The sequence below is a fragment of the Rhinichthys klamathensis genome, unplaced genomic scaffold, assembly GCF_029890125.1.
Source record: "Rhinichthys klamathensis goyatoka isolate OS25496 unplaced genomic scaffold, OSU_Roscu_1.1 h1tg000210l_1, whole genome shotgun sequence".
NCBI classification, from domain to species: Eukaryota; Metazoa; Chordata; class Actinopteri; order Cypriniformes; family Leuciscidae; genus Rhinichthys; species Rhinichthys klamathensis.
Genome location: NW_026606735.1, coordinates 679,031 through 694,533, shown reverse-complemented (window position 1 = coordinate 694,533; position 15,503 = coordinate 679,031). Strand labels below are relative to the sequence as shown.

At 36.1% G+C, this 15,503-nt stretch overlaps 1 protein-coding gene across 4 annotated transcripts in view; it reads left to right on the top strand.

Annotated features, from left to right (window-relative positions):
- The window catches only part of LOC130097112 (coronin-1C-A), a 64,734-nt gene that overhangs the window by 39,496 nt on the left and 9,735 nt on the right, over window positions 1–15,503 (top strand). For all 4 annotated transcript variants that reach the window (XM_056263812.1, XM_056263815.1, XM_056263813.1 and 1 more), the window contains 2 exons: window positions 11,530–11,652; window positions 14,437–14,566. In XM_056263812.1, coding sequence (XP_056119787.1) covers window positions 11,530–11,652; window positions 14,437–14,566 — 253 coding nt within the window. The remainder of the gene's footprint in view (window positions 1–11,529; window positions 11,653–14,436; window positions 14,567–15,503) is intronic.

The following is a 15,503-nucleotide window of genomic DNA, read 5'->3' as shown; positions in this document are numbered from 1 at the left end:
AGTTAAATTGAAAATGTTTGTTGTGGAGTGAGAGGAACTAAAATAGCCTATAGCTATGTTTATAGTGTTTATAATGTTTGTAAACATTTCGCTTTAGTTACTGGTATTTTACATGAATGTAAAATACAATGCAACTTATACAGGGCTCGAATTTCGGCGCGGGATTGCGGGAATTGCGCATAATTCTAATCATTCCCGCAGGTCTCCCATTTATAATGCGGGATATTCCCGCAATCGTAATCCACACAGATTATAAAATCAAATCATTATTTTAACAACTCTCTGCCAGACGCAATTTCACAAACAGCGTGAGTGTTCAGCGGTGCCGCGTCTTCTATCTCTTCTCTCATAATGTGTTGCGCAAGGCAAGCATCAAGCGCTGCGGCGATAATACACACTCGCGTTTAGGAGTCGGGTCCGGGACATGACGGAATATTCACTTGCACAATCGAGCCAGCAGTGCATCGTGACTGAAGTTTACCATTTGCACGTCTTTAAGTCTTACCAGTTTAAACATTCAAGCGATTTTAAACTAATCAGTGCTCGTGCGCTCTCTGAGATTATTTTCTATGCGCACATTCATAGAAAATCCGCCTCAAAAACAGCTGACCAGTAACAAAAGTTATTTTTCGCGGATTATATTGCGGTCTTCGTGAGTATACTCTATAATAAGCATAAAACGCACGCCAGTATAATGAACACACTTCACAGGATCCGTGCACTAGCTCTTAAAGTGACGGCAGCCATGTGTCATTAATTTTGTTGTCAAAACAACAAAAGACAGGTTTAAGTTAAAGGAATCACGATTAATAGCCTGTATTTAATTTATTCAGGACTAAAATACTACCCAGTGTTATTTTCCATTTGATTGTGACTTTGTTGTGAATTCCATTTGAAAGTGACTTTATTCAGTTTCTGTATATGAATACTAGTGTTAGACCTATTCAAAAACTTTTCTCTTTATTTGTCTTTATTTGTATCTTTATTCTATTGTATTTATTTGTGCTACTTTTTTCAATTTAATTAAACAATTTAAATCAAGCTTCCTTGTGTTGTGTAAATTTACAACCCCATTGTAAAAATGCAATGAGCGCAAACATTTAGGCAAGATAAATGTAATAATTTTGTTTGGAAAAAATGATTTTCCCTTTCTCCCCCTCAAACAAAAAAAATCCCCCCCATGAGAATCATCTAAGGGGGGATTTCCCCCCCATTTTCCAAAACGAAATTCAGGCCCTGTTATACGTGAATTTTTTTTTCTTTATTTTTTCTTTTTTTCAAAAAACTACATTTTATATGTATAGTGTGTTGTATAGCATAACAATTTTATGCAAAAAAAAAAAAAAAAAAAAACGTTTTACCGATAGTATTATTCTGTCAAAATTCTTACTGTCGGTTTATGGTTAACCAGTTAGTTATGAGAATCCATACTTTGAGATGTTGGTGAGCATTTTCTGCCCATGTTATTCTGAAACGTAAAAAATCACAAATTATCTAGACCACATAAAGCTGTACCCCAACTTTACTGTGCGAATGATAAAAAACATAAATGGCACACTTTTATCGTTTTTTTGTTGTTGTCATTTTCATCAATAACACAAAAAGTGTCAACATTGCTGCAACAGTATTGACAATTGCAACTAAGACTTTACCGTTACCCTCAAAGGTATTTACTACCCAATGATGTTAAGATATCTTCTTTTCTAATGGCTCAAATGTGTTGACAAAAGTCGAATTTGTGAGCTGGATCTGCAGCGGTCTGTCATTTGATATGTGTGATGAAGATCTTGGGCCTGCAGGGATTTTGTTACCTCAGAACTTAATGCACTATCCTCTCTAACCTTCTGTCACTGTCTACCACCGTCTGCTTGTGTTACAAAGCCAGAGATTTCTGTTATGTTCTTGGTTTAGTGGTTTAGCATTCGTGGGTTTAGTGCGTCTGCATGTTCGTGCATGTTGAAGTGTGTGGTTGACTCAGATTTTTCCAGATAGTTTGAAGGAGTGGCCTTCATTTTCCCATTTCTTTCTTTTTGTGCTGGTTTTCATTTCTATGTAGATAAAGACAAATAATTGTTTTGACTGAAATACTTCTATTTAATATTTATACTTTTCAACCTTTTTATCGGGTCTACTACTGATAATGGCACCAGTTGGTGGGTCTCCAAAGAACGATACCCAACAACAGTATTTACAGTTAATGAAACTTATTTTATATATTGTTTGGATTTTTACTCAACACAGCCATTCCTTTTCAAGTAAGAAATGTAAAGCTGCATTTAGACAGCCCAAACATACATTTGATGGCCATTTAGATTGTGAAAACAATTAGCAAAAATATAATGACATGAATGATATTAACAATGATGATCATTATTGTTATTGTTTTTATTGTAATATAATAAGTTGTTTTCTCTAGAATCATTTAGTAAATTTTTCTGTATACAAAGAAAATCTTGTTTCTATAATGGAATCTAGGCATTAACTTAACATGCAAGTACTCACTTCCTGTGAGCATAACATTTCGTAAGAATGAGCTGTAAACCATACTTTGGTTTTGAAGGGATAGTTCACCCAAAAATAAACATCATTTACTAACCCTAATGAGTAAAGAAAGATGATATTTCACAGAAGAAGATATTTTAAAGGAACTTAGTAAAAAAATGAATAATAATGTTTGGTTACAATTGACTGCCATTTTATGGACAAAAACCCCCGACATTTCTCGAAATATGTCAGATGAGGTTTTTTTTATTTATTTTTTTTATTTCATTTTTAATTGAATACTTTCATACTATTAGTTTTGTATTTTGTAGATGGCCATCTGTAGAAAGTGTTGGATTTGTATATCTGATGGTGTCATTTGCCACATCTCAGATTGCTGTGGTAATACTGGCAACTTAGATTAGCACGACAACCCAGAGCAGTGGTGTTGACAAGCGGAACAGTGTTTTGTAATTAGAGAGCGCTCAGACACGACTATGACATCCAAACCTCTTCGGGCTCTCGCCTGGATCCCGAAGCCTGTCATCAGCGTCACACACGAACACTCGCGCCCGCTCGTAAATGATGTCACACTTAAGCTCTCGGCTGCCTGGCCAGACGAGCTCAGTTACAACCAACTCTAATAATTATCTTGTGTTATTTACATCATTAGTTTCACTGTCGGTTCCTGCAGGCTGCTTTCCTTGAGCCTTTATAAAGCCCAGGTTTCAGGTCAGCTTAAAAAGTGATGGATTACACCAGTATAAATCCTTTGTCATTCTGACCGTGACCGACCATAATGTTCAGAGTCGGACTCACAATGCAAGTGTGTGGGAAATGTATTAATCTGTGAAAAAAACAAAAACATATTCTCACTGTTGTGTGTTTTCTCTGAGCAGATTGCTTGATCCATCTGCCTGTTCTTTGACATAGGACTCAAATGAGCTGGGATTAAACATTTTTGCTGAAACTTTAAGGTTTTTGTGAAGGAATCTGAATGTCAGTGCTTTGTTTTGTAGTCTATATGTTTACACAGTTTTGCTTAGATATTGTCAGCAAAGTATTTTTAGACTAGTTCAGACTGCCAAACTTGCAGTATGTGGCATCATTGGGTTTTGTGAGTGAGTGCGGCTTGTCATAGCGTACTTTTTGTAAGTGTTTTTTTTTTAGCCTCCAAAAAAACTTCTCACTTCAGTTTATGTGTGCATTTTTTTTTGTGTGTCTGTGTTGTGTTCTGCCTGCTGTCCATCTGCTTTGCACCCCTCCCCAAGTATCAACTCGGATTCAGTGCAGCACTGCATCTGTCTATGGTCCGTCTTCCCGGGACACCCCATTCCCAGCAGCCCCCCTGCAATCAGACAGCTGGCTCTGGGGGAGCTATTGTTCTTGTGTGTATGCCAGGTCCTGCGCAGCTCTTTGTTTCCCAAAAAATCTGTATAAGAACTCTTCATCCTCACTTGATTCCCTAAAATCCTTACAACTATTCTTCTGTTTCCCAGTAAGGAGCAATGGTAGAGTGTTCGAAGCTCTTGATGTGTAAGTGGCAATTGCGGCTGATGGAGTTTCAGTATGCTTATCTAAATTTATCATTTACTCCGCCTCATGTCTTTAAAAACCTGAATGACTTTCTTCCTCCTCCTGCGGAACATAAAAGAAGATATTTTGAGAAATGCCTGAGTGTTTTCAAGTAATACAGGTTTGGGACGACAGGAGGGCGAGTGATAAGGGTAGAAGGGTAGATAACATGGGACAGAATTCCTGTCGTCCTCCTTAATATTAGATTCTTTTTATATTGTTAATGTTCGATATTGGTCATTTGGTTCACGTATATGGCATATGTTCACGTCTCTCCTTTTAACATTTAGATTATCTTTGCCGTCATCTGACACTCATTTAAATGTAACCCTTAAAACACTAATAATTTCATAACCTTTAGCAAATTAAATGTTCATACTTTACATTATGATGCTGTGATACCTAAATTCACTTAAAGTAATAAAAATGTTTCATTTTAATACTGGCCATTTTTTATTTTTTAACCAACAAGAAATTGTATTTATCATTTTTGAATTGTGGATTTTTGTATTTCTTTACAAATACTTTAAGTTTAGTAAGTACATTTTAAGTGTTCATTTAATCTTTGACATTGCTTGCCTGCTCTGTGCTCAGATACTCATTTTTGATTTTCTCCCTGATAGACTGAGCTGGCTTCTATATTTACCTGAACGTGGCTTGTCATGACTAGATGCCTTGCTCCTAAGTGAAGGCATTTGTATATTCGAGTATGTTTTGCCGTAAGGAGTAGTGATGTTCGGTAGTAGGGTCTTTTGAGTCTGGGGGGAGTTTCAGCTGGGTTGTGGCTAGATTCTTTCTGTGGGAGGCAGATCAGCATGACTCAGACTCTTATTGTCTTTCCCTTCAAGAGACCATCAGGTGTCTAACTACTCACATGCTGTCTGTCTGTCTCTCTCTCAACACCCTCCCCCTTCACTCAGCTGTATACTCTCATTAACATATGAAGGAAAGGGATGGCTGTAGCCTTCTGCAGGCCTTGCATTCCGTCTTTCCATTCATCCCTTCTCTCTGACCACCTCTAATAGTTTATAGCACGAAATATGAACCATCCTGCAGGAAACTGCCATTTACCCTTATGCCGCCAGCCTTTGTTATGATATTAGCAAGAATTTCCCTTTTAGAGCTGAAATCCTGAAGTGACAAGGAAGCAGACTTTTATAGGGTGTATTTGGTGACTAGTTTTCACTTTGAAACTTAATACCTGGTCATTTGATTCAGTCTTCTGTCATTTCTGCTTGTAGGAATGTTTCGAGTTCAGCGTTTGTGGAGTTTTTTTAATTTAATAAAATGACCAATGGCAACCCTCTACGGACACGGAAGCTTGAGTCGCCATTGGCCAGTCATTTTGTTATGTTTTATTTTACTCGCCAGAATTTTACATGGAATGCAAGAACAATGCAAATATAAAAAAACGATATAAATATAAAATATAAATTTCAAACACTATTAAAATCAATTAAACAGCCTGTAATAAAATAAGAACAAATGATCAAACTAGAAGATCTAACAGTATTCAATTTCTGTACATAATCTATCTAATCTGTATCTAACTAAAGTAATCAAATATGAAATAACACTGCATATAGAGATGAATCCTTATTAAAGTTACAAAAGTTATTCAGTCAAAACAATTGAGTGAAATATATAATATTTTTTGCAGTACGTCTGTTGTTTGATTAAAAACAGCAGCAGGAATATTAGGCTGCTGTCACTTTAAGATATAATTCACAGGTCCAATACACTGATTCTGTACACGTGTTTTATATCTCGACTGTTTACGTTCACTTAACGCATAACTGACTATGTTTACTAGGATACTCACCAAGACTGTAATTTTAAATCTATACTGCAATAGTTTTATATCATCAGTCACCCAAGGCTGTTTATTTGTTACTTAAGGTATTGATTTTGTATCATGTTGAAGCCAAAATATTTCGTATTGATCCAACCATATGTTGGACATATTTGTTGGGATTCCTGCCTCTGAACTGTGCCCATGCGCATGCGTCACTTTCCAGAAAAGAGGAAAGCAGGAGAATGAGAGCACCAAAGATGAGGAAAGAGAGAAACAGGAAAAAGGGGGCACACACAAAGAAAGTGAGAGTTCAGTGGCTTTACTTCAAAGTCCACCTCCATATTCTGTGCAGCCACATGGACAGATGTAACTTAAATTGTGTGTGTAGCCATGGATGTGTCATTCTGATTCCCAGTCTGTATTCCCGGAGCCCCCTACTGTTCCTGCTGCACTGACTGAGCTCTGGCAGCTACTGACTGCAGATTTTACCTTATATGGTCATCCTCAGCTCCCGCCTGTCAACCTTCCAGACCCATTTCCTCTTTCCTCTCCATTGGCTGAAGCACAGTGCTTGCACCCAATAGAGTCTTTGATAGACGCATAGAAGAAAAGGGGCAGTATGAAGGGAATCTTTTGGGTAATGTGTAAAGTCCATGTGGCCATTTATTATGTTTCTTTTAATTATTTTTATTTATAATAATTTATAATATTTATATACTATTATAAATAGTATATTATTTATAATAATAATAATTATTACTATTATTATTATTATAAATGTATAACTTATTTCATTTTACTTACTATAATTTTTTTTAAGTTATTCATCCAGAACTTATTTTAATGGTTGTACAGAATTTGACAAATTTGTGTGTCAATTTTGTAATTTATCCATAAATTAAATCCAGATGGGCTGTCACTACAGTATAGAAGTCACTGTCACTTCTTGCATGAATTTAATAATCAGAATATTTTTTTATAATATAACAAATACAATATCATAACTATAATAATTATAAATATATCATTTAATTTTTGTATATAGAATAATAAATGTTTTTTTAATTTTATATATATATATATACATTTGAGCGTCAAACCTCAGGATCTCTCGTATCTTGTGATCTTTCTTCCTCATTTCTTTACCCTATTCTTCCCCCCTCCTCCTCTTTCAGGTCATATGCATTAGCCAACTGCGTAGTATACACCTGCTCTCATTCTGACACACACTTGGCACCGCCCCCTCTGCCCCGATTGGCTGTTTACGTGGATCATGAATTGTGGTTGGACAGCAGCTGGGGTGCTTCAGTCAGGTCAGCTGAAGTCTGCTGCCTCTGGGTCCTCGTGAACTCGCATAGGAAATGGAAATTTCCATGCTGACTAGATAAGACAGACATGCTTCAGCTACTGCAGGAAGCATCTGTGGCTCTGTAATACTTTCTGTTGGCCTCCTCCACAGTATGTCCAGTCTTTGTCGCTCTCATTTCCTCCTTTCCATGGTTTTCATGTCTCTCTTCACTGGCATCTCTCTCTTGCTCTCTGAGGTGGTTTTGTTGAGGCGAGGAATCCTTATTTAAATATGGTTTATTGATTGAATGGGTTGAAACCTGTGTTAGTTGAGGTGAGGGATCTGCAGTAGTGCTGTTGCTATGCAACAGGTTAGACTCGCTGCACTGCAATGATGGTTTTGGACTGCTCCGGTTTTAGTAAGCTATGATTAAGTTACGTAAATATTCATGATGTAAGTTTACCAGAGCTTTCCTGTAAGTTTTATTTAGCACATTGCATGCTTGATTTAATGATAATTCGCAGTAATATTGTGAAATATTATTTATTACAATTAAAAGTAACTATTCTATTTTATTTATATAAATGTGACGACAGCTGATTTTTCAACAGGCATTACAGGTGTCACATGATCCTTCAGAAATCATTCTAATATGCTAATTTTGAAGTAACAGCACCAAATATTTTGTGTGGAAACCATGTTACCTTTCTTTGTCAATGTTCTTTTATGAACATTTCATATATGGATGTTTGAAATAGACCGCCTTTGCGGTTTTATATATTATAATTACCATTATTTTTTCATTATTAAATTGGCCATTCAGAGACATTGCAAAAAAACATGTTTGTTGTCATTGTAACTGTACCTTTTTTCGATGAGCAGAATTTCTAAAAATGTCTTGGGGAAAATGCACACATAATATAGACATCTTGGCGACATTTTTGTGCTATCAGTGATCATGACATTATTCTGGATCATTTGAAATCCTGGTAATCAGTTAATATCTGCTTTTTTGTTTCTTTAAGCTTTCTTTTTTTTTTTTTTACTTTTGCTTTCATAATTTGATCATCCCTTAAAAAATGTCTTGTGATCACAAGCTTGCACATATAGGCAAGCTTTATATGCTGTCTCTGAGTGTGTAATAACTGATAAAACAAACCAATCCATAGGCAAATTATTGCTGCTGACCTTCTCCAATGTCAGTGATCCATAAAATCCAACTGGCAATAATGTCAGTAAATCAATATAGCGACTAATGTTAGTGCATCATCCTCGTCGTTTAGAGGCTTTGAGTTACGGGTTTTCACTGGAAGGTTCTCTTGAGAGAACTTGTGCCCCTTTAACCACCTTCCCCTCTTTTCCACCTTCATGTCTACGACTAAACAAGTGCAAATGATCATAGGAAAACCCACAGTGTTGGTGTAATGCATTACAGGTAAAGTGCATTATGTAATCAGATTACTTTTTTGATGTAACAAGTAAAGTAACATACTTTATAGATTTATTGGTTCCACTTTATTTTGATAGTCCACTTTAGAATTCAACTATAAGTAACTTTTCAACTACATGTCAACTAACTGTCATTGGAGTATTAGTAGACTGTTAGGTTAGGGTTCGGGTTAGGAGAACAAGTTGACTTGTAGTTGCCAAGTTACTTATAGTCAGTAGGAATGTCTGTAGGGGGACCAACAACAAAAAGTGTTAGCAGATATTAAGCAGACAGTCTACTAATCCTCTAATGACAGTTAGTTGACATGTAGCTGCAAAGTTACTTATATTTAGTAGAATGTCTAAAGTGGACTATCGAAATAGTGTTACTGATTTATTCATTAATATTTGAGTATACCAATAAAAAATGTAATGCACATTACTTTTCAGTTTAATAAATTTACTTAACATTTTAATTCAGTAGTTTTTTTTTCTCTCTCTTCTCTATAACTTAGCCACTTGCATGGGAACAGACAAAAAGTACCAAAGTAGGAAAACGCATTACTTTCCATTAAAAAGATAATTAGTTTAGGGAGTAATATTACATATTACTTTTAAAAGTAACTTTCCCCAACACTGATAATGAATGTTCTTGGTATGTTTTTCTCCCTGCATGTGATGGTTGAAGGACTTTGAATTTAACCGGCGTCAGAAACTGACACGGAAGAGAAGAAATTGTTTAGTAAAATCGTTAATTTTGTGTTGTTTTTGAGCACAAAAAGTATTCTTGTTGCTTCTTAAAATTAAGGTTAAACTGATGTCTTTACTACTTTTCTGGGCCTTGAAAGTTGCAATGACGTTGCAGTCTATGGGGCGGTCAGAAAGTGCTCGGATTTCATCAAACAGATCTTAATTTGTGTTCCGAAGATGAACGAAGGTCTTGCGGGTTTGGACATTTTTTTTGGGTGAACTATCCCTTTAAGTAATGTTCTGGGTTCAATACAAGTTAAACCGTATTGGAGCTGTACATTTTTTTTTTTTTATGTATTAATAGTTTCCTAGGTGTATTATCTTCTGGTTAGGTGATGTTTGTTTTCTTTAGGTAAAGTTTCTTGTCAACAGAGCTATACGGGTAGTTGCGTCATATCGCTTTTTGCATGTATTGTCTTTACCAGCTTTACAGATTCGTCATAACTTTACACAGACAATATCAGCAAGTGATTCTAAAACGTATCTTGGCTTGTTATCTTACGGTCCATGTGATGGTTGACAGACCGCTGCCCACAGCTGGACTTTGAATTAGGAATTCTGTTTTTATTGGCAAGCAGCTGTATCAGTGTGTAAGTGTGTATCATTGTTTAGCTGCTCATGGACTGATTGGTAATCCGTATTTCTGATAATAGGGCGGCATTTCTTTGTGTTCTTTGCGTGAGTCTTGGATTATTTTCTCAGTTTTGAGAACGTCTTATGTATTCTTCTATCTCCTTTTCTTTCCAGTTACCTTTGAACATTTCTTGTGAACTGTGGTTTTGTCGTCTTGACATTTTTTCACTGCTCTCATTTGAAACCATCCACACGCATTTTAAAAGAAACACGAGGGGCGGTTAGCTCACAAATAGCTACGAAAAGGTATGGTTTCTCTTACGTAAGGCTGTGTTATAACCATGCCCAGACTTGAGAAGGAATGTGTACACGGAGTGGTTTTCTGCACAGGTGGGTAGTGTCTTTTTTTTGTACAGGCCGGGCTTGAGAAGAGCCCAAGCTGTTGTGCTCTATTGGGCTGGGCTTTCTGCTGTTATGTCATCGCACCATAGGCAAAGCACCAGCATGAACAAAAGAGCGGGTGTGGACATCTCTCTACACTGAACAATGTGATCAGATGACACCTGATCACACAGCCCTGTGCAGAGATTGTGGTCTCGCGAGAGATCAAAGGTCATGACCTTTGAGCAGAGGGCACTGATGTCATCAGGAAGTCAGCTGACTGGGCATGGGACCGCAGCCGTGCCTTTATTTGGCTTCTTTGTTTGCTGTGTACAAGGGAGAGGAGGGAAATCTTCTGTTGTATTTTCTCTCTAGTCTTCAGGCCTGTGCATTGTATAATGATATTACATAATTTGCTTAGAATGAAGAATAATACTGTTTTTCATATACAAACAATCGCATTGGACTTTTGCAGACCTGTACATATCTTTAAATATAAAATTTGAATATGTTTTGGAAAATTAAATATAGTATAGAAGTAAAATACAGCTAAAGGTAAGGCTTGCTTTTTATTTAATGCACTAATAGATAGTAATAAGCATTTTTTTTTTAATATAAATTATTTTGACTTGCAAACAAATCTCTGAACTGATTCATTTAAACGGACCATTTGAAAGAACGGATTCCAATAATTAATTAGGCTTATTATTTACCAAAAAAAATGTGCAATAGTCATTGTTTCTATTCCCAATATTGTTTAAATGTATAATATCAGCAAAATATAATTAGTATTTATTTTTTACTCAATATTTAACTGTTGTGGTTTATCATTTTCATTATCATAGATGTTTTTTTTGACTGGGCAAAATCATCTCATTTTAGCTTTCTCACACTACCCAAACCTCCGTGTGACCTTTCACTCCCAGGGTCAATGGCCTGTTGCACACGTATTTCTATCTGCATTTTGAAACAGAGCTGAAAGAACAAAAGCCTCGCAATCTGTTTTTATTACATATCAGCTGTCGTGTGTAAATGTTTCTGCTGTTCGCTTGAATGACCGGATAAGCTATTGTTTGATAATTTGGAGAAGAATGGCTTTCTCCCCCCCCCCCCCCCCCATTTCATGAATGCAGGACAGGCCTCAAGTGTTTGTTTTGGTATACGTAGAGCTTGGCTGGCACTGTCAGAGCTCATTTCATTTACCCAATGGGCCAAATGCTTTCTAATTTTTGTCTTTGTGTCTGTTTTCTCTCTGCAGTCGGGCCGTATAGATAAGGCCTACCCTACAGTATGTGGCCACACTGGCCCTGTTCTGGACATTGATTGGTGCCCTCACAATGACCAGGTCATCGCTAGTGGATCTGAAGACTGCACCGTGATGGTATGTCACCCTTTCTCTCTTCACTTCCACACATCCACTGTCATCATTTAAACGGCCTTAGAAAACTGATGGCATTTTAACATTGTTTTAGACTTGATGCTAACTAACAGACAGCTTACTAACACTTAAAAAAAAAAAAAAAAAAATTTAATGAAAGTATGTGGAAAATTGTTGCGCAAACAGTAGCTCAGGTAGGTCAAAAAACACATGATGAGAAGCGTTTGTATAATAAAATATAGACAATCACGAGATTAGATTTCCCAGAGGACCGTTGAGTTTCCGAAAAACACTAGGAAATTTGCCCTGGAATTTTTACTGAGGTCGAATGAGAGAGAAAAAAGACATGGAAGATTTGTATTGGATTGATTAAACTAGTACCGTCCGAATAGGGCTTTACTAAATAAAAAAATTCATTTCTGAAAAATAAAAAACACTGATCACACTTTTGAATGGCATTGTATGGATAAATCTAAATTAAACTCTGTAATCAATGCATTGATATACATCATACTGACAATTAACAAATCACATTGCATTGATTGCAGAATTCAACTCTAGGTAAATCGGCGCAGTCATTTTAAAACTTGTTTATTGATGGGTGGATTTGACCATTTCTAGATAAATTTCCTTAAATAGCCAGCATCACATCTCACCCCACCCATTGAGTTCATGTGTGGCTGGCAAAGTTTGCCCCATGACTCATGCGAACTGCAGTAGATCGGATCACAGCATAACTGAAGGACTGTTTTAGATTAGTTTAAGCCCAGCCTGAAGTCATTGAATCAGCAGCTACCATTTTATAGTTCTGAGGTCAGTCTGGCTGGCTCTGGGTCTTTATCACACTACTAGCCCTTATTTGGCCAGTGTGAAGAAAAAAAACGCAACTCCAGTGCTTGTGTACGTGTAATGAGTGTGCAAGTGTTGAGTTTATTAGGACACTGTCTCTCGTCCGCTCTCTTGGGGAATACTGAGGCCGGGAAGTTGATGATTCCTGCTGTTTTGCTCTGTCCTGTCTTCCTAGATTCATAACATCGGAAATATATTGATTAGGGCTGGGCATTGACACTAATTTCACGATTCGATTCACAAGCTTTCGATTCGATATCGATTGATTGTGGCCTATCAGTACATGGCAAATTTCCTTAAGGAAAAAAAATCTCTCTCGATGTTGTAAACCATACAGGGAACCCCAGTTGGCACATCACTATAATATAATATACTTGCAATTAAATTACACATTAAGTTTTTATAATATTATAATACATTTTCAATGACATAATTAGTTAGTTTTTACACATTTGAACAACATATAAACATTTAAATTGTGGCTGCCATAAAAAAAGATAAGTAAAGTAAAAATACAACGAATATGCAATATAGTTTATTTATCTAGCTGACTTATGAGTTTTTGGACATTGAATGGCTTTTCTGAGGTAAATGTGACCGTTTACAAGCTTTTTATTGACGTCGTTCCGCGGTTGAAACACTGATTGAGCCATTACATAAGACATGATACGGATTTCTGTTAATAGTATGTATTTTTTAACATACCATTTGATGTTCATTCATGTTTATTCCGTGCTGAAACTAGTCTCAGAAGAGATGATTGGTTCACGTGCGCTTCGTGCTACTGTTTCTATTGAACGGCAACAGCAATCTGTCACGGCACATTAAGAGCTCAGAAACAGTATTTATTATTTGGATTTCGTAATAAAACTGACTGAATTTGAAAGGTGAGACTTTTTCATATCAGAAGTAACAAGGCTTATTGAGATTTGTTGGATTCTTGTGATTCTAAGAAATGACATCGGTTCTTCAAAATGAGAATTGATTAAAGTGAAGAAATCAATATGTATATAGATTTTTTTTTTTACCCTGCCCTAATATTTAGGTATAGACATGCTGGATGGTTATTTTATTAGTGACTGACTATGTTTTTGGGGGATGACAATGTTGATGATAGTGACATTGAACAGGATTAGCAGTGTCTCCTATCTATGTAAAGGAATAATGTATACTCATCCAGTCTATTATTACACAGTTAAGAGGTTGATATACGGAAATATTTAAATGTAAAATGTTGCGGGTTTTTTTCTAATCATCATAAAATGTTTAAGATAGCTGTTTAATAAATGCTGAGAATTAGCAATATGTAGAGGGAGATAAAAGGGACGTTAAAGAGAGAGGCTTCAAAATCCCATATTACTATTTCTGTCATAATAAAGTTAAAAGGTCATTATACTTTTAATCCTTGTTTAAATTGATAAAACTCTGCAGGACTCCTTTATTTGCCCTCTGCTGCCATCTTCAGACAAATTAATGTAATTGTAGAAGTTATACAAAATGGCTTTATCATAGTTTTTATAATGAATTCCATTATGATCCAAAACCTGTTTGATTTGGTGTTATTTTAGTGCTATTTTTATACCATTTGGTATTTATGAATATTTTGAATTGGCATTTATTTTTAAATTTTCAGTTTCAATTTTTTTTATATTTCTGTGCAGCTATTTTTGTTTTAGTAATTTAGTACTTCAACTTAAACTTTTTTTATTTAAGTTAGTTGCCAAGGCAGCATTTCTCATTTTCATTTAAATTTATCATCTAATATTTATGTATATATATTTTTTTAATTGCAGCTTCATTTCAATAACCAAAAGCAATTTTGTAATAGTTTTAGTTAACGATAACTGGTTTGATTTAATTCACCGTCAAGTATCTTTGCATTTGTGAGATGTTCGGTTAAAAATGTGAATATATTTTTCTTTGTTTGTTTGTTCTCAGGTGTGGCAGATCCCAGAGAATGGTTTGGTGACATCCTTGTCCGAGCCAGTGGTGGTGCTGGAGGGTCATTCTAAAAGAGTGGGAATCATTACCTGGCATCCAACCGCTCGCAACATCCTCCTCAGCGCAGGTAAGAAGCGTAACCTGATCCAGCAAGGAAAAGCAAACTCTATCGATAGAAACCGTAACAGAGGAGACAAGGAATAATGGGGGAAAAGAGAGAGGAGTGGTTTAGGAAGTTATGCGCCTCATGTTTATCTTTTTAATGTACTGAATGTATCAGAACACTTAAAGGTCAGGTAGGCAGAGGAGAGGCTAGCAAAAGCAAGCTAACTTTGAAAGCATAAGATCCCACCCTCCCTTCAAAGCGCCTTCAAAGCCACGCCTCCTTCAAAACACATGAAGTGCACAGCAGGGAGCAAACAAAAAACAGGTGTAATCGGGTGTTGACAATACAAGAAATTAAACTCCGATTGGGATATCCAACCTAATGTTTTAGCATTTGTTAAAAAAGGCCAGTATCTCAGATCGATAAGTATTGGTGGGATCATTGGGAAGTTTTTATAAAACTTTGTATTCTGTAATTGTGAAAGAATTTCGTGTTGATATTTACTCGTATCTTGAACTACTATCGCCCCTCCCTTATCCGCAGGTTTTATAATAATGTTCGGGTCATTTATCAACTCAGTCAAAGCTTTCGTTTCATGCAGTGAAAAATTCTGAGAGATTTTTTTACTAGAAGAGCAAGTTTCCATCACATCTTGTTCGACCAAATGACAAAAAGTGTGAATAGTATGGTTAGACACATTTGGGGAGAAATTACTTTTTGTTCTAAAGGGTGTCCTAGATGAAATTACGATACTTTTTTTCTAAATCGGATTCGGGTTCATCGGTCTAAAACATTTTAAACAGATCCACTTTTAGACCAAAAAAATGAACACCACTAGTTGGCACAAATGACAATCCTTTAGATAAAACCGCAATCTGATCATTAGGCAGTTCTTTTTCGGAGATATTGATTGCCGTCTCTTTGAGAAGCTGCGAGTCCACGGTCATAAACTTCTTTG